Source organism: Marmota monax, unplaced genomic scaffold, assembly GCF_021218885.2.
Source record: "Marmota monax isolate L192 unplaced genomic scaffold, Marmota_monax_Labrador192_F-V1.1 WCK01_AAM20220418_F8-fsc00209, whole genome shotgun sequence".
Lineage (NCBI taxonomy): Eukaryota > Metazoa > Chordata > Mammalia > Rodentia > Sciuridae > Marmota > Marmota monax.
Genome location: NW_026694493.1, coordinates 2564155 through 2583505, shown reverse-complemented (window position 1 = coordinate 2583505; position 19351 = coordinate 2564155). Strand labels below are relative to the sequence as shown.

General features: G+C 41.3%; 1 protein-coding gene across 5 annotated transcripts in view; it reads right to left on the bottom strand.

Annotated features, from left to right (window-relative positions):
• Rgl1 (ral guanine nucleotide dissociation stimulator like 1) overlaps positions 1 to 19351 on the bottom strand; it is a 262529-nt gene that overhangs the window by 25404 nt on the left and 217774 nt on the right. For all 5 annotated transcript variants that reach the window (XM_046419510.2, XM_046419513.2, XM_046419511.2 and 2 more), the window contains 6 exons: positions 17498 to 17682; positions 14318 to 14442; positions 12607 to 12822; positions 8822 to 8925; positions 5741 to 5825; positions 259 to 348 (listed from right to left, as the gene is read on the bottom strand). In XM_046419510.2, the coding sequence (XP_046275466.1) occupies positions 259 to 348; positions 5741 to 5825; positions 8822 to 8925; positions 12607 to 12822; positions 14318 to 14442; positions 17498 to 17682 (805 nt within the window). The remainder of the gene's footprint in view (positions 1 to 258; positions 349 to 5740; positions 5826 to 8821; positions 8926 to 12606; positions 12823 to 14317; positions 14443 to 17497; positions 17683 to 19351) is intronic.

Genomic DNA, 19351 nt, shown 5'->3' with positions numbered 1-19351 from the left:
TGCAAACCTGCCCTCGCTGTCAGAACAGAACTTTTCTAGAAAACATGATTTGCAGCTCTCAGTGTTCATTTCCTACTGGGTCAAATGGGAATAAAAATATCTTTCCTAAAGAACTCCCAGGGCTGCTAAGAACAAATGAAGTCAAGCCTGGAAGCCCTGCAGACTGAAAGACACTGGTGCCTTGCATGCCCTGCCGCCCAGCCACAGCCACAGGCCGCTCTCCTGTGGGCTCTCGGGGAGGAACAAAGCTGGACACACCATATCCTTCTGGAGCTGTAGCCGCCTCTGAGTTCGCTTCTGGTTTTCTTTCACACTGCTGTCCAGATTTGCAAACTTGGAGGTTCCTTCCTAAGAAAGAGCACACAGAGAGCCCAGTGACGGAGGAGGCCACTTAGAGAGAAGTGAAGGGGCACCTAGTTTCTGGGACACATCTGACATCCTCTGCACAGGTCTTGAGTGTGTGCAATGAAGAGCCGTCCAGCAGGCCGGCAGGCTGTGTTAAGCAAATGCCTGGCTGGAGGCTGGCGAGTGGTCTCTGTGTGAGGCCCCGTGGTCCTGGATCATCCTGCTCTGTGAGAAGAGTGTCTGGTTTGGCTTATGAAATTGATCATCACTACAAGGCAGGTGATTCCTGGAATGGAGACATTTTTATACATCTCAGATTTCACTCAAAGTGATCTTATATCCCTGAAATGAAGAGCTCTTCCTCTGTACATTTTATGATTTCTTGACATTGGCCTGAAATGGATGTGCCAGCATTCTGTGAAAGAAAAGGGACCCAATTTTGTGGTATTTCTTAGCTAAATAAAACTGCTGTACTGGAAATTTTCTGAGGAAGTCCAATATGCTGGCACATTACCAATTCATGAAAGCTAGACCTTCACAGATTGGTCCCCTTTCCCCAATCAATTTTGCCTCCTAGGTTTGGACCTCTTACCCATCTATCCTTCCTCCGGGCGCCTGAGGACAGACAGCTACCCTTGCTCTCCTCCTGTCAACTGTAACAACAAACTCTTCGACATGATTAATCATGAATTTGCTGACTGCACACAAAGTGTTTCGGGTCTGTGGTTTCAGGGTCTTGTTAAGTTCTCGTTTTCCAGAAACTGCATGAATGGGAGGCAAATTTCACAATTCAGTAGTGTACAACCTCTACATTAGTTTCTCCTTAGTCAGTTTTTCCTGGGTTTATTATATTACCTTAGCATGTGACTCTCACTACTGTACAACTAGAAGAGGGCTATTTTCCAGTAACATGGTCTTGCTGATGGTGGTAAGGCACAGACATAGTCTATCATTAACCAGTCTTAACTGAGGTCCCCAGTACACTACCAGGGTTGGAACCCACTGTGACTCATTACCTATTTCAGTTTTCCCTATCACAAATGATAATAAGGACAGCTACCATTTAATGATCCCCCTGGGGATGCATGATGATAGCCTAATATGTGCCACTTCCTATGCTAGGTGATTCTGAGTCCTCTCAAATTCTTGCTTGCATGAAAAATCCATGTTGTCTGACAAGAACATGAGTGTGCGTGTCTTTCTAATGTGATGGTCCTGCAGAGGAAACTTTGGCAGAAATATTAAACTTCTTTCTAAGGATTTCTTAAAAGTTAAAAAGCTCCTAAGAATCACAGAACAACACAGGTGAAAGGGATCTTAGAGAACACTGAGGACCACACCTCCCTCCTCATTAGTAGGAGGCAGAAAGCCCTGAAATGGGGAACTAGAAGCCTTGTTGATTCCATGCCTTCAACGTTTCATGAGAGTGAGATTCCATCCTTGGCTGCAGCACTTTTAAAAAGACTGACTAATGCCAGTTCTTCCAAATGAGGTGTCAAACAAAAACCCACTCTCTGCCATATCCCAAAAGGTTCTAGTTTCTTTCCTTCCTTGGCCCCAATCTCCTACTCTGCACTGCCTCACAACGCCATCCCTTGAGCCTCCTTGAAACTTTTCATGGATTGTTGTGATGGCGTCACTCTGGTTCTTTCCTCCTGCCTCTCTTAAGTGACTCTTCTTCTGCCCAGGTCATCTTCTTGCTTTTCAATATACTCACATCCTTGTAAATGCAATCCAATCCCATGATGCTAATCACCACCTGTGTGTGGATGAATTCCAAATCCTTCCCTTTCCCTCCACCGAAGTCCCACTCCTTTCCTTTCTCTTCTTCTCTTTCCATCTCTGTCCTCTTAGCTTTTGTCTAGTGCAAATTTCTCCCTTGACTCTGACTTTTCTTTAGCTCTTTAGCAGAGCCCAATGCCTTCACCAAATTGTTCTGGGCCTCAGAGGGACTCTTTAATAGGTCTAAAAGGACCTCATCTACAAAGTACTGGGTCCCTTTCAATAAACGTTGGTTAAATTAAAAGTTAAGAAGCTGCTAGTGATTTTTATTGATACAGGTCTTCACAGTTCTAACAGTCTCCTGCTCCAGCTTTGAAGGTAACATGTTTTGGAGCTTCACTAAACATACATCTCCACCAGAGTCTAATTTCTGGGGCTTTCTAGAAGCCTAGTTGTTACATTAATTTGACCAGGGAGGATCACAAGAAGATATGGTGATAGTTTGCTTTCCTGTTGTTTTGAAATCTGTGGCCTCTAAGATTCACTGCTTAGAATTATCTAAGTTTCAGAAATCATAAGGATATTACAAGTTGAAGATAATCATTGAGAAGAAATAGAAGCATTTTCTCTAATATTTTTAAAAGAAAAATCAAGGATTTTTTTCTTTATGTTGCCTGGATCATAATATTATAGAAGTTGAATATGACATTTACCCAGAAGTAGAAGACAGGTCATTTACAACTAAGGTTACCAAAGTATAAATCAGTACAAGCCCAGGAGTAACATATCAGAAACAGAACCTAGGAGTTTTTCTCATTGATTCTTTTGAGAACCTAAGTACCTTGATTTCATTTTTTATAATTGTGTTGAGAATTCACACCCAGAATTACACACTTAATATGAAGAATGATCAACAAAGATGACAGGAAAGGGATACATAACATATACATATATATAGCCTGCCTAAAGCATTCCATAAACCACATGATAATGCACAGACCACATGAATTCATAGCCAAGTTTTTCATTTCTTTGTGATTCAAGCCATACATAAGAAATTTAACTTAGAGTACTAAGGTAAACTTCTACACTGAAGAAAGGTTTATGGGATCTTTAATGCTAGAGATAGCATTGCTTCTAAGGTTTCAGCCAGAAGACTGACACTAGGTAATGAGCTGCACAGTGTCCAATTTATCTACCTTGGAAGGACGACTCAGGTCTATTGGGATTTGAATGTGTGGCTCCAGTTAGTCTAGCTTTGTATTATGGATAGGGAGACCACTAAGCCATCTCCTTCCAGACAGATGGGTTTCCATTTAAAGTCTGCAAATCCGGAGGGATATGAAGCAGGGAGTAATACAATCTCAGCAATTGTTGAATGTGCAGTTAGTCGGGTAGTTCAAATGCAAGGTCAGACACCAGCAAAAACTGCCCTGCTCATGTTATCTACTCCAAGAAGGCCTAAAGGTGGACACATTGTTAAAGTCGTATGAATGACAAGACCCATCAATTCATGCAGTCCTACAATAGTTTCTGAACACATACTATGTGCCAGGCACTGCATCAGGCATTAGGGATCTGGTCCCTGCCTAGAAGAGCTTACAGGTCAGTATAAAGACAAGGTAAATCCATAGACATCTCTAATAGAGCATGTTGTAAGTGCCAGGACAGAGGAATAATGGACTTCTTCTAGAACACATTGGCAGGGGTACTTAATCAGACCTGAGGGTGTCAAGGAAGACTTCCAGAAAAACAGAAGTTCATACCAAGACAGGATGTAGGACTCAGGAGAAGAATCATGAAGACCATGACATGTGCCTTTACAGGAATGACTACCAATGAGCTTTAGCTGGCATTCAACTGGATGCCTTTTCTTAGTAACCCCACCTCTACCTGACTTTCATTCTCATTCCAGTGTCCTCCCTAAGCTCAAATTTGTGGGTTTAAACTTTATGCGCTTTCACTTGTTATGGACACTTTGGTTTTAAATGTACACTGCTTACCAAACACTAGAAATGGCATACATTTGCATAGTGCTTCCACATATTTTATTGTAATAATCTTCAAACCAATTCTGCAAGGTCAACAGACCCAGTACCAGTATTGTCTCCAATTTAGAAAAGCAGACTACAGACGATTACCATATCTTCTAATAGCCCAGTTCAGGGATTCCCCCTAGAGTAGGACATATGAAATAATTTTATAATTGTTTCCATCCTACCTCTCCATGAGACTGGAGATCAATATGGCTGCATCTCTAATACATAGCACATAATGAGTGCTCATTAATACTTGCTGAATTAGTGATTTACCTCCTCTATGAAGCTGAACCTAACCTACACTGTCCTCTGATCTCAAAGGGGCAGACAAAATAGCTTTATGCCTAAATAAGAAATGCACAGATTTTAGAGTCTCACCAGGTTGCACTCACATTTTTTCTGGTTATAGTTTGGATCTGGAATGTCCCCCAAAAGGCTCATATATTGAGGGCTTGGTTTCCAATGCAGCAATGTTCAGAGGTGGGGCTTCTGGGAAATGCTTGTACAATGAGGGCTCTAACCTCATGGATGGATTAATCCATTGAAGGATTCATAGATGAATGGACAAATGGGAAGTGGAGGAAATGGTAAGGAGGTGGGACCTAGTTGAACAAAATGACTTCTTGGGGTCATGTCCTTAGGGACTGTATCTTGTCCCTGACTGCCCCACCTTTTTTCCTCTCTGCTTCCCAGCAGCCAAGGGATGAGCAGCTCTTTTCCACCACACCCTCTCTACCATGACGCTCTGCCTCACCATGGACCTAATAGCAATGAAGCCAGCCAACCACAGACTGAAACCATAAACCAAAACAAATCTTTTTTTCCTCTTATTTGATTTTCTCAGGTATTTTGTCATAGTGATAAACAGCTGGCTAACAGCTCTATCATCTAGCAGGTGTGTGCCTTAGGACATGCTACTTCCTTATCTAAGTCTTGTCTATCTTTACAATGAAGATGACAAAATCTACTTATAGAAGGGCTATAAAGATAATATCTGGCCTGGGTTCACTGCCCTCTGATGATTATTCACAAGTTGTCAACTGTAATCAACTCTAGGTGAACTTCTGGAAACAGGGTCTGTAAGTCATCTTCATATTTCTAGAGGAAGGTTCAATACTTCACAAATGTTAGACACTGAACACATTTCTGAAGTAATAAAATGAGCCAAGTATACCTCTGCCTAGCATGCTGTTTAGAAGCCACCACTCACTGGTGTTCAATAAATATTGCTGATGAGAGACTATGCACTTTGGTCCAAATAAAGGATGTAGAATTGCAGGCTTGGCCTCTGTCATTTTAGGAGATATTTTACTGAGAAGAAATAGTCCGGGGCTTCTTACCCACCTGATCATCAGCATTTGATAGCTGCAGAGCAGCCACACATATATAAAGAGGCACATATATGAACTCGAGTTTCACAATCTAGTTTAGAACAAGGAAACTAAGGAGGTAGAAGGAGAGAGCTCAACTGGGCTTTGAATTTTCTCAGCCACAAGTTGCCTAGATTACGCATAGAACACAAAAATTCTACTTTCTTATTGTACTGAAAGAACTCAAGGTGCCCCAAACTCCTCTTCCCTTGGAGAGATTCAGAACTTCCAATAGTGCTACCCAGCCCTCACCACAAGTCTCACCTTCATCAGTAGTTCCCGGCTGGTCAAATGGTTATTATGGTCTGAGAAGATATCTGAAAGTTCTTCAAACATCAGCATTCGGTCCCTATGAAGAGAGATTAAGAAAATATTAACAATGAAAAATGAGTGAAAAACCCAAAATATTAACAATGAAAAAAGAGTTAAAAACCCAGCACCTTTGGCCTAACTGTCCTCAGCACCTACAGCTATGGAAGACTGTTTCGATCTCAATATCAGTGAGTAATGTGAACACAAATGAAGCCAATAACTTTTTCATGCAAGGTGGCTTTTATATTCTAAGATGAATGTGGCTACCTGTGTGAAGTGAGGGATATTTTCTAACCATAAGGTTAGAATTATGAAAAAAAGATTGTTTGATTGGGGCATCAAGTTATTCAACTGAGACACATTCACTTCAGTAAGTCCACAGGGACCTGAGGCACAATCTTGGCCAAGCTCCTTATTTTAAATAGGAAGATGTCATGGCCAAAGGGTTGCCCACGTTTCCACTAGTCACTTGGAAGTTAAACGGACACAATCTGAATGTTCAGAATCATAGGCCAATGTTCTTACTCATAGTCAGAATAGAATCGGGTTGGGGGTCATGATGGGCTCTGCAGGTAGGGAGGGGGTATAGATTCAAATCTCAACTCTGTTGTTACTTCCTGAGTGATCCTGGACAGGTTGCTGAGCTCCAGTTTTCTTATCCGTACAATGGAAATACTCCCACCCATTATAGGCAGCTGTGAAGGTAAGTGGGCGACACAAGCAAAGCACCTGCCTGCCCTTGCCACCTGCCCTGTACATGCACCTCCACAGGCATCCTACTCATCTCCCCACACCCCTCCAGGGGGACTGAGTGGACAATTCTGAAGGCAGGGGATGGTTATAAAATATTTTATACCTGCAACATTTTCATTATCATGAAAAAGCCATTATTAAGAACTCATTTTTTTATTACAAGAAGTATAATATTACTCTTATAATACTGGAAACTATTAAAAGGTATATATATATATATTGGAGAAAATAGTTAAGAACTTAATTACATGTGGCCCTAAATAAAGAGAAATAAATATCCTGTGTCTATGGAAGGCTAGAAATATGAAGGTCTAGAGGCAAAGTTACAACCAAGTAAGAAATCTTGACCCTGTCCCATGAATTCAGCAAGGGACAGCATGCAAAGCTGATGTGGAAGGGTCTTCTCTAAGGAAGCCTGACACTCCAGCATTCCTGCTACCACATCCACCAACCATCCAACCAGGAAACAAACCAGACATGTAGAACAGAATTCAGCTTTGAAGATTTTTCATTATTTGTTTTTGAAGAGTAGTTTAAAAAGCCAGCTGGAAGAATGGGCCTTCCCATCTCGCTACCACGGAGACTAAGATGCAAGCCCACTATTGTTTTTACTTGTTTATTAACCTCAAATTTTCTGTAGAATGAATCTTAGGCTGACTAGGTGACTTTCCATAGTGTCCTATTAGTCAACCACCAAAAACGCACAGGGTTACCTATCACTGCAATTAGAGAAGGCTGCGTGTTAACACCCAAGCACCCCTTTGTTTTTGATGCCACAGGTGGGTGGGAGGCAGTGATTACAGTGAGTGTAAGGATGAGGACATTGTAAGCTGCAGATTCTGATCCTATTTCACCAGGTACTACCAGCTAGTGATTCCACATAACCCATACCTTTCCTGAGATACACGTGCAGAGGAAAATCAATCAACTAATCTTTCACACAGAGTCATCTTCATTAAATAATGAAGAAGAGAAAGAAACCAAGAAAAGAGTGGTAATCAAGAACTCTCCACTGGACTTTGAAATGCTTGCCTGTCTACTCATTTGTCTCCTGATGATGGTGTTATAAACCACACTCTAGCTTTGGAGTCCAAGTTGCAATAGCTTCCACAGCTCTGTAGGGTGAAGCATTAAGATCATCCATTTTATTTTTCTCCTTTTATCAACTATAAACAATGCCAGCTTCTCCCAAGTAGACTATCCCCTGAATGAAAACCTGAGCTTATCAGTAAGCGTGAGTACCCTGGTACTATTTTCCAGCATAAATTTATAAAATTCTGTCTTGCCCATGGGGATCTCTTGCAAGTTTGAACGGTGTCAGTCCCCAAGGGCTTAATCAGCTCTGACTGAACTGATGAAACTGACCTGGGCCGTCCACTCTGAAACAAATCTACTACACTCCCAGGGCAGCTGGCTCCCGAGCCGGGGCTGCCCCTCCTGACCAACACTGACTATCCGGCTAGACTATAAAGCATTTACTCATTCTTCTCTGATATAGTGTGACAGGCCAATTAGTTCAAACTTGGGAAGACTTGAGTGTAGCTGACCTGGCTGGTACCCAAGACAGAACCCCCAGGCTCTAAGTCTGAGACCAGAACGGCCCACCACCCCACCTTCACATAAAGTCCTCTGGTCTTCCAGCAAAGTTCTGGAAATAGAAGATGGTAAGAGTAAAATAATAAAGGAATTACGCTGTCAATTGTTTCAAAGGCTGCACAAAGAAATGTGAAAGAAAAACAACAAAGAACATGGCCAGTTAATAACTTCCATTAGGTACCCAGGAAGGAACACTTAAGAGAGTTCTTTTTAACATTGCTAAGATAGTTTTTAATATGCTGAGGCAGAAATGGACTAAATAGTTTCCTACTGAACATCAAGAATGAATGCCCTAACTGCACATGCTATCCCTCACATCCTGGAATAGCTCAGGGCTTTAGAAAGAGGCTAAAAAATAACCAGAAGTCATGGCAAATTGCTGTAACTTCATTACTCTACAATCTGATCCCTAAAAATGCAGATAATAAGCACATCCTTCAAATCAGCCCCACAGCCAAGAATCTTGGCTTTGGCACACTTTGAGAACGAGTTTGATTCCTGCAGCAGCCCTGCCTCAAAACTCACTAATAATTATGAGTAAAGTGCATGCTGCCTGGAACACACGGAGGAGTTCAAATATGAACCTCTCCTCATATAATATGAGCTTGGAAGGTGAAGGCCCGTGGCACTCCTGCAGCAACTAATCACGCCAAAGAAAAGAAGAGCAGAGCCTTGGGGACTTACTTTGGGACAGCAGCCCAAGTCTTCTTCAACCGATAGATGGAATTAGACTGCAATGCTGAAACGATGGCCCTCAAGGAGGAAAAATTCTTCAGGATTCTACATTCCTGTATGGGGAGTGATGGAGACATAAAGGCATTTAAATATCAATATTCCAGTGAGTTGGTGGTTTCCTGTTTTAGAGGTATCACAGCTGCTATGAATTCTTACCACTAAACAGGCAGCTGTATAAATACTGAACATCAAAAAGTGGCTCCTTCCTCCCACCCCAGTCACTGAAACACTTTATAGATTTTGGCACCGTATGCTTGTTTTTCTCCCTTTAATATATTTTTGCGTTGTTGTTACAATTTTATAGCTTCCAGCTTTCCCAGTAAAAACACAAATGGTGGTGGGCCTACAGAACTGTGCTAGAGAAAGCAACTTTTTCTTCTGCTGAAAGCACACACATCCTCTGAAAACACATATGAAACACCAATGTAGCCTTTGGACCCATAGAGTGAACTGGCAGCAACCACTCGGAGTTCAGATGGTATCAAACATCTCATGAGCAACCCTTGTCCTGAGAGGTGTATATAACTTGGCAATAAAAATTCACCACGAGTTGAACTTTGGCTTTTATGCTCTTAGCCAAGGGGGAATATTTTTATACACATTCATTTGGTTTCAAATTGGCTTGTCCCACAGTCACAAACATTCAGAAACACCTTGGTACTTCAGTGCTTCCAAAATAACTTGGGCTTTTAAAATGAGATTCATTTTGGCAATGTTTTAAAACAAAACAGCAAAAGAACAAGGAACATTCTAGATGTCACTTTCTGGGTAAGGAGAAGGGCTGTCTGTTTAAGCAGCCATGAGGACCAAGCAGATAACATCAGCAGCCGGTGACCTTGGAGTCAAGCCTGCTGAATGAACAGAAAGGACAGAAAAACAGCCTGGGACAGGGTCCCCTTATTGGTTGCCATGGGGAAGCTGGTGACATGGGGAATGGGCCACACCTATGTCAAAGGAGATGCTTTAGATACAGGCACATGGGAGTGCAAGACCCCTGCCATTTTCTATGGAGCACATTGTGTGCGTTTCGCTTTGTGCAGAACATATGGGACAAGAGGTCCCAGAGTGGTTGGGGGCACACATGCAAATCTCTTCAAGGATCAATTCATAAAAGACTGTGTGCATCCTGACTATGAAGGATAAACAGCATTCTCTAATTTATCATGCCAAAACCTGGCTCCTAGAAACCATGCCAAACAGCCCTCAAACATTTTCTTTAGAGTAAATGTTAATGTGTCTTATAAAAGTCATGCCCACCTATTTTAAATGCCTCAATGTCTCCCACCTTACAGAAAGAAAGAGAAAAAGAGAGACAGCAAGCAAACAAACAAGCTAGCTAGCTCTAAATTGCAGTATGGAAACCAATCCAGTGAGAGCACAGTTCAACAAAGGTTCAGAACCCAAAAGTTACGTTCTAAAAATCAGGAAACTTGCAATAAATAAAGGAACGCAGGCACGGATACATCATGCAAATTATAATAAGCATATGGAACATATTATTTCCAAAGAGGTTAAAATGAAGGTTTAAAGTAGTACAAAAGGCATCTGGTCCCATTTCTAGAAAAGGAGGCATTTTCAGGAGACAAGACATGGAAGTAAAACTGCAGCATTAAAGACCAGTCCACGCCAATACTCAGATTAGGTCAGAAATATCTTCTGCATGTAAAATTATTATCATTTTCTCAAACATCTTTTCAGTAGAAATCAACTGTGACAAATTTAGGAAAAGTAAAATAAATCTTGGCAGGAAACTGCCTGCGAGTTTCATTATTTCATTAAGTTAAGCTACACAATTTCAAGATACAACATACTCAATGCTAGAAAAGTGTATCATCAAAGGTAAGGAAGGAATCTTGACTCTTTTTCATATGCTATGAGACCTGGGATATAATTCAAATTTTCAAACTGCATTTCTTATTATCATACAAATGCACAACTTACATTTAACTTAGACCAAAAGGCATTGTTTGATCCATACTATGCACATAGAAGCTACATTTTTGCTCTAGACTTTCTAATTGGTTGAAGATTGTGGGTAAATATGCCATTGGCTTTTTCTTTTCTTTTCTTTTTTTTTTTGTACCGGGGATTAAACCCAGGGGCACTCAATCACTGAGCCACTTCCCCAGCCCTATTTTGTATTTTATTTAGAGACAGGGTCCCCTGAGTTGCTTAGCACCTTGCCATTGCTAAGGCTGACTTTGAACTTGGGATCCTCATGCCTCAGCCTCCCAAGCTGCTGGGATATTACAGGCATATGCTACCCCACCCAGTTGTCCATTGGCTTTTGAGACATGTAGAGCACTATAAATGCTGTGGCATTTATGGCAAAAAAAAAAATTTCCTTATCATTTGAAGAAAGAGAAATTCCATACTAATATCATATTCCATCAGAACAACATCTTTTATAGTTGTCTGCTGAGAAATAAGCTCAATTTTGAATACGAGAAATTTAAGTTGCAATTTATATTGTTTTTTATTCACTTTTTTCATATGCTAAAAAGTCTGTAATAGTAAACCACCTAAAGACTCAAAACAAGGCAAAGTCTCTGGCACAATTATGTCCTTGCTTTTTAATCAAGAACAACAAAAAAGAATGTTAAAGACTTAGGCATTATGCCCCATAGACAGGGGCTTAATGAAAAATATATCCAATGGGATGTAAACAAAATGTGTTTTGGTTGAGGGTTGACCCATAGAGTCCAGAATACAAACTTTAGGGTATCTACATAAAAATTAATTTTTCAAAATCATTTTTTTGCTTATGTGATTTCTTCAGTCTAGAAAAAAATTAAAAACCTTTAAATACCAAAAATCCTATTATTCAAAGCTAAATTCAAACATCATACCCCATCCATGAAGCCCTCCTCCAACACCCTAATCTGGAGGGATTTCTCCTCCTCCACATTAACAGCTCTTAGATGGTTGAATCCTCTGCTGCCTAGGCTGAGGTTAATTCTAGTAAGCCCTCGCCCCCATAGCACTAAATCACTTATATTCTATCCTGTTGTGTCCCTAAAGTACATAATATTGTAGCATATGCATATTAAGAGCTCACAAAGTATATGGGCAACTAAATACAGTCGTTTTCTCAGTCATAACACAAGAGGCTGATAAGTGAAGGTCATGTAGCACATAAGCAGTTGACCCAAGAGCTTGGACTCTGACACTCAGCAGGATGCAGTTCAGGCCTAGGAATGTTCTGCTCCCTTCCAACTTGAGGTTGAAGTTGTAAGGGCCTCAGGTAGGCCCCAGACTGTGAGTTGTGATAAAGGTCTCAGTCCTTCAGGAAAGAGATTCAGGCTTGTGAGGAGGCAACAGGTCTTCAAATCTACAGAACAGGCAACGCTTTCAGGTACTGGTATGAAGACTGATCTGTTTAACAGAAACTAGGGGTTATACCAACCAAACACAGTGCAGAGACCCAGAGATACTCAGACTGTGGTGCATAGAAAGGAAGAAGCAGACAGAATGTCTTGCCCCAGAGAAGCAGCACTGTGGGGTCAGGAGTAGAAACAAGAAAGTAGGAGACCAACTGATTATTTCAGGAGGGAAAATAAGATCAGCCCCCAAGGTAAGAAGAAACATTTTCTTACTTTGGAATGGCAACAGTAACAATGGAAACCCAATGAGCCTAAACGTACAGGCAGTGACATGGCTAAACCATCTGGACAGAGCCATGGAAGAGTGTCCAGTGTCTACCACACAAAGAATATTTTTAATAAGACAATTACATGAGCAATGTTAATCCACTTCTCGATGATTTTGGCTCTCTGCTGGGTTTTGAGTTCTTTGCCCCCAAGGATGGTGCTGACAACACATTTGGTGAGGGTATTAAACTGAGAGATGGTAGCACGGATCGTAGGAGCCAAATGTTTGTTTTCCTTCTTATCCCTTCGAGACCAAATGCAGCCCAGGCAGTGGTGAGGCACTACTCTCTTGAATAGTTGCTGGAACAAAAGAGGGATTGACATTAAGGACAGCAGAGGCATTTCATACACCAAAGCACATCACCTGAGTCATCTGTAAATTGGTATTCCTGGGCGGACAAATAAAATAAAATTTTTCTACTTGAATTGCCTCATGGTGTCCATTTCAATAGACAAAAGTAAATAATTAATATATGTAATGAGTCAGAAAAGTCTACATGATCTTTTAAAATCTGCTCAAGTGAGCAAATAGAACACAATGACCAAAAGATAATTTAAATGACCAAAAGATAATTTAAAACACTAAAAACATTTTGACTTATCTGTCTTACAAGGAAAATCAAGTAAGATCTATGCTACTGATCAAAAAAAAAAAAAAAGAAGAAGAAGAAGAAAGAAAGAGAAGAAAAAAAAAGTAAGTGGTTCAGGTTATTTTAACCTCAAAATCCTAACCATGGTGTATCCTGGGCACTCTGATCATGAACTGTCTACAATGCTCACTGAACACCTGAACCTGAAAAGTGATCCACAGAAGTACAGCATGTGCCACATCTGTCAATGTCACCATTTAAAATTCTTTAAAATAAAGAAACTAAGAATTTTCCCTATTTTAACAGGGAAAACTATTTAACACTATACAGTGAAAGGAAGAAGAGAGAAATGGAAAGCCAGGTTTTCAGGCCTTTTCCTGAAAGTAATAACCAAGATGATGAATTTTTCCTTTTTTTCCTGCTATCAGTTGTGCAAACAAAAAAAAATTGTTGAACAAATCAGATTCTTATTTGTGCAACAATTCAATATAAAATGTTTAGAAGTTTGCATGAGAGAACACCAGAATTTACTTATTATAGACTATCTGATTTACCTCTGATACCTTATTTGCATGTTCATTAAATGGAAACTTTTTGCCAATTTATATATTATCTTCTCAAAAGTAAGTGCAGAAGAGCGAAAACCATGTGATAATTCCTAATAGTCCCCTTTTCTTTAACTGGTATTTACCAGCTAATACTGAGCTCTGAAATGTAACTGACATAAGCAAATGTGTAGCAAAAATATTCAAGCTTCAAAAGTACAGGAAGCACACGTGGAAATGAGCTGCCAGATATGGTCACATGTGGATTCAATGAATTTATTTTATCCTAACTTGTACTTTGACCCCTTTACAATCCTCCAAATAAACAGTTCAGCTCTTGAAATATTTATGAGTCTAAAGGGAGAGAAATACCCATAGATTGGGTAGATTATGTTTCATTAGGATTAGAATTCTTATTTCCCTCTGTGACTTGACCTCCAAGTAAAATGCACCCTCAAACAGGATTGCAAGAAGAGCCCAGGTCTGAATTATTCAAACGATTGATTCAAGTCACATTTTAAATCTGCATATACAGGCACAGCCTCTCAAGGATTCAAAGTCTTCAACCGCTTTATCCTTAAGGACTGTCCAGGCTATCAGCACTGTCCCTGCCCCATGTTTTAAGTGGAAGCACATCTGAGACACACAGAGAGGACATACTGCATCCATGTAGGTCAGCTGCTCTGCCACGAGATCTTCTGAGAAGCACGTGAATTCTGCTGACCCTCCTCCCTCCAGTTCCTCTTCCTCTTCCAAGCTGAAGGAGATGATGTTGGGAAGCCCATCTGTTCACATATGGGGGGAAAATCAGTAATGGGTGCCACTGGATATGACTTTGCTTACAGAGTCAAACTGGACTTCTTTCATTTAGGAAAAAGAGGGTTAGGCCTTCAAAAAATTTAGGGTAAGTCTGTTCTGAAAATCCATAGGGAGAGGAGAGTTAGCACAAAAAAATCTGAGCAAAATGGAACAAACTCTGCTTGTTCTCTGATTCTTTATCAAGTTCAGAGGCCTCGTGTTGTCACTATAACAAATCATTCCTAGGCCAGGATACATAGAATCTGGAGAAGCAAAGCTGGGCCCGTATTCAAAGGGAAACTTCATCTTAGGCTCCACAAACTTCTTGATCAACTCCAGCACTGATCCAGCAAGTTCCTTCACCAGTTATGCAAATCTTAGTTCTTAGGACACTTAGAAGCAGATCCCTTTAGGACTGGGACAGGAAGGAAGACCAGGCTTTGGGAGTAGGATGGCCCAGCTGGGTGTCAGAAATGCTCATGAAGCCTGAGGAATTCAGTATTCTCAAAATGTTCGCAGCTACTATCAGCTTCCACCCAAAGCTAAGTGTACATGAAACACAACAGACTTACCCTAAATTCCCCTGAGCCTTATTATAGATAAGACCATCAGTTAGCAAATTACATAGGGCACAGCCTGAAGAAGAGAGAAAAAATCACTACCCAAGGCTCCAAATAAACTGAAGAGCTCAGGACCTGAAATAGGACGTCAGTCTCCCTCGGAAAGATGGGAACCAGATGAAGTTTGACTTGCACCCCAGCCTCCCTTCCCTGGGACCTTTCTCCAGTCCCTGGGTTGTTTCCCAGCCTCATTCCCCTTCACACTCTTCACTCTCTTTTCTGTTAAACCTGCTTTTGTTTTGTTTTGTTTTGGGGGGAAGTGGAGAAAATCTAGTTGCATCTAGTTGCATTTGGTTATATCTTAGCAGAAATTTAGATATTTAAATTAGTGTTACTCCTCTTCCCAGATTATATGTTTTTAATTCATTTGTCTTTTTTTAATACAATGAATGGCTATTTTAGACATCTTGGATCAAGCTGGTATGGCTTTTTCTAAGTTTTCTAGGAGAAAAGGGGTGCTGAGAGTAGATCCTACACCCTTTCCTTGTCAGGGTACCACATGGTATCTGCCCACTCTAATAGCAGGGGTGTGACTTAAGAATTGGTCCCAGACTCTAGAGTTGAAGGTCCTGATAGAAATGGTGTTGAAATATAACTAGAAAAAGTTGCAGGAATCACTGTCTACCCCTGGAGTCTGGGACACAAACAAGGTACAAGCTAGAGGAATTAAGATACCTCGATATATCACTTTTCCTGCATACAACTCTAATACTCTCTCATTAAGTGGAGAAATAAGAAATTTGGGATATCAACCAAAGGTTCAAAAAGGTATCTCATTCCTCTTGACAACTACTATATAAATATATCCAAATATATGTAAAGCAATGCAGAGGCTGGCCCACATTAGCTAAGAAGTCTATGTGCTGAGGCTGGACCTTCTCATCATTCATTCAACAAACACTTGCCGCAATCTGGTGCATCTAGAATGTCCTCATACATACCATTCTATGGTTCCTTCTCTCTGGGAATAGTTCATCCTACACTGTTGCAGCTTCCCTCTCTCTTCCAGAGGTGTGTAAAAACTAACACATAATATTACTTTTGAAAAACATAGGAAAGCTTGTAGCTTTTGCCAGCATGACAGTGGATAAATCAAGCATATGGGAGCCAAGCTCCTAAAACGGCTTTTCGGTAATGACTCCTCTATTTAATAAAAAGAGTTCAGAGCCTTCTTGATTGAAATTTCCCAAACTTAGAAAAAGATTCATTTGGGGGGATTGCCTGAAAGCTTTTGTGAAGTCAAGCAGTCTCCCTCTCCCCTGCCTCGGCCAGCCAAATGAGCTCTGTCTTCCAGTCCCTGGGCTAGAGACAAGGAACGACTGGTCCCACTGGTTCCCCAATTAGGCGTGGAGCCAGGGGCAGCCCGATGGGGGGCTGGGCTCCAACACAGCATTTTCCACTCAGCACAAAGCCGGGTGGGGAGGCCCTGAAGGGAGCTAGGTTGCAGCTGGAGGAGCCCCTGGTATTCAGGCATTCCCGGCAGATGAAGTCATCTGAGATAGAAAGCCTTTGGCAGCTGGCTTCTAATGATGCAATTGCATTCCCCCTTGCTCGTCCTGGGACATAAAAACTTCATCAGGTACCGTGTGGAATTTAAGGTTACTGTATTTTCCCTGGAGCTGAAGCTGCTTCCCTCACCTGTGATGAGGACCCACTTCCTTTCCCTCACTGAAGAAATTGAGCTCCGCTTCAGAGATTTGCCTGTCAGAAGCTCCACATGGGTCAGCCACCATAGCAACCGTTACCCAGCACCCAGAGGGAGGGATAAAACATCACCTTGAAGCCTGTTCCAACCTCTTACTTAATTTCTTCAAAGCCTAATAGTTCTAAGCACCCCATAACCTGCAGAAGTGGCCCTTCCTCTGTCCTTGAAAATTGGAGGTTAATTCCTCAAATAGGAATAAACACCCTCAGAAACTTCCACTGATGAAGCCATTAGAGATGTTAAGTGACAGTCATCTGCACATCAGGGGACACAATAGGGTAACACACTTTTTAAATAGAAGGAGAAACACCTTCTCTAGCTTTTGTGGGGGCAGGAGAGTACTGGATTTAATCCCTTGCCTGCTGGATAGTAGTTATCTATGATCAGTTTACAATTGATAGAAGGATCCAGCTGGCAGATAACAAAAAGCATATTCCATTTCAGCATGGCACACACTGGCAAGGGAAGACAAAGTATCTTCAAGGAAACTCTCTTCTTGGTCATGGAAAAACCCTAGGAAATTAATTTCTCTGAGCCAGTTTCATCTATGAAATATGGAGCCAGACTTGGTGGTATTGAGAATCCCCCTTTTTTTTGCTCTAGACCTTAAGGACTCTGTAAGAGCTCTTCGATAATTTGATGTCCCCCACCAATTTCCCAGCAGCTTGTCCTTCAGGGTCACAGGGCTTCCCACTCGGCCTGTCAGCATGTACTCACTGTCAGTTTCCACATCTTGCTTCTGAAACTGCTCAAGAAGATTTTGTGCTCTTCTCTCCGGGTCAGAGCCTGGCATCATCCGTTTGAGATAATCCAGCAGTTTCTTTAAGCAAGGGAAGAGGGGGGGCTCTCGGAAATCTTCAGCACATTGGTCAAGCCAGGCCCTCAGGATGGAAGCGATTGCACTGAGAAAGAGAAATGGAGAATCACTTACCCACTTGCCTGTAGGGACTCTAAGCAAGCCCTGAACATCAGTCCTATTCCTGGTGTGCCCCAGGGAAACTTGGGCTAGTGGTCAACAGGTAACTAGCTCAACAGTTCCAAAAACATCAGTGAACTTGAAGCATTTGAAAACAAGTTAACTATTCTTTATTATTTTAAGTAGTGGCTGAAGGAGAGGAGGAGGGGAGACCAAAAAGGTTAAAAAAGAAAGAAAGAAAAGAAAAAGAAAAAGAAACCTAAACTTTGGGAAAACCCATCCAGGGCAGAAAAAGACATGCAGATTTAGTGAGTTCTGAGGGCAACTTCAAAGCAATCTGCACACAATGGCATTATATAGTTTCCAGTTCTGGACTTGCTCAAATCAAAGACCACAAAATATACTATACTAATATTTTAGGAGATAACTCACTACTACCAGGTCAGAAATTCTGATGAAAGGAAGTGTCTATGCTTGGAAAAAATAAAAAATGTCCTCATAAAATTATTCTCATATTCTTCAAATGACAGAGAAGAGATATTTCAAGGGGGAGGAATAGTGAGGCGGAGAGGTTAGATCTCTGGAAGATAAAGAAGAAAACCTTGGTAAGCAAAACCACTGTGAAGGTGACTTCCTCTCAGGGCAGGGCAAGGGTCATATGCAGGGTCCACTGAGGGTAAACCATGGTTCCAGAGTGCAAAGAATCAGGGTCACTGTGTGTGCAGATTCTTACAGACATGTTGCTGATAACCCCAGGGTGCTGTCTTTAGGTCTGGGGAAGCCCCTCACTCTAGAGAAGAGACAGATGAATGACAAAAAAGATAAAATGGAAGCCAGGAGCAATGGCACATACCTGCAATCTCAGCTACTTGCAAGACTGGGGCAGGAGAATCACAAGTTTGAGGCAGCCTGGGCCCCTGAGCAAGACCCTTTCTCAAAGTAAAAAAATAAAAAGGAGGTGGGTGTGGTGGTACAGGCCAGTAATCCCAGCAGCTTGGGCGGCTGAGGCAGGAGGATCACAAGGTCAAAGCCAACCTCAGCAACTTAGCAAGGCCCTAAGCAACTCAGTGAGATACTGTCTCTAAATAAAATACGAAGAAAGGGCTGGGGATGTGTCTCAGTGGTTAAGTACCCCTGCGTTCAATCTCCTGTACCAAAAAATAAAAAGGGCTAGGGATGCAACTCAGCCCCTCCCCTCAAAAAGATAAAATGTTTTGCATGCCATTCTTCTATGCTTCATATTCAAAGAAAAACTCAGGCATTTGCTGTGTGGTGTCCCACAAAGAAGAATGGACACTGCCTAACAACCACCACCCACAGCCAGGGAGTATTCATTGGTGAGGATTAGAAAAATTTCAGGGACTATAAATTAACCTGTGCATGTTTAATTGACAGAGATACAACACTTGGTCTTAGCCAAAGACCTAACAGAACTTTTTCAGCCAAAATTATTTTTTAGCAAATTTTAAAATCAAACTGAATTTCAAACAAGCTGTTTATTTAACTAACAAACTATGACTTGATTGAAGGTTATTATTACAGGTGTGTGAAACTGCAGGCTGGCTGGGCTTTCACAGGTGTATCCAACTTTCATGTCTCAATTTCAGACTAGAGAACTGGATTAGAATCAAAGCATAAATAGGACTAAAGCCACT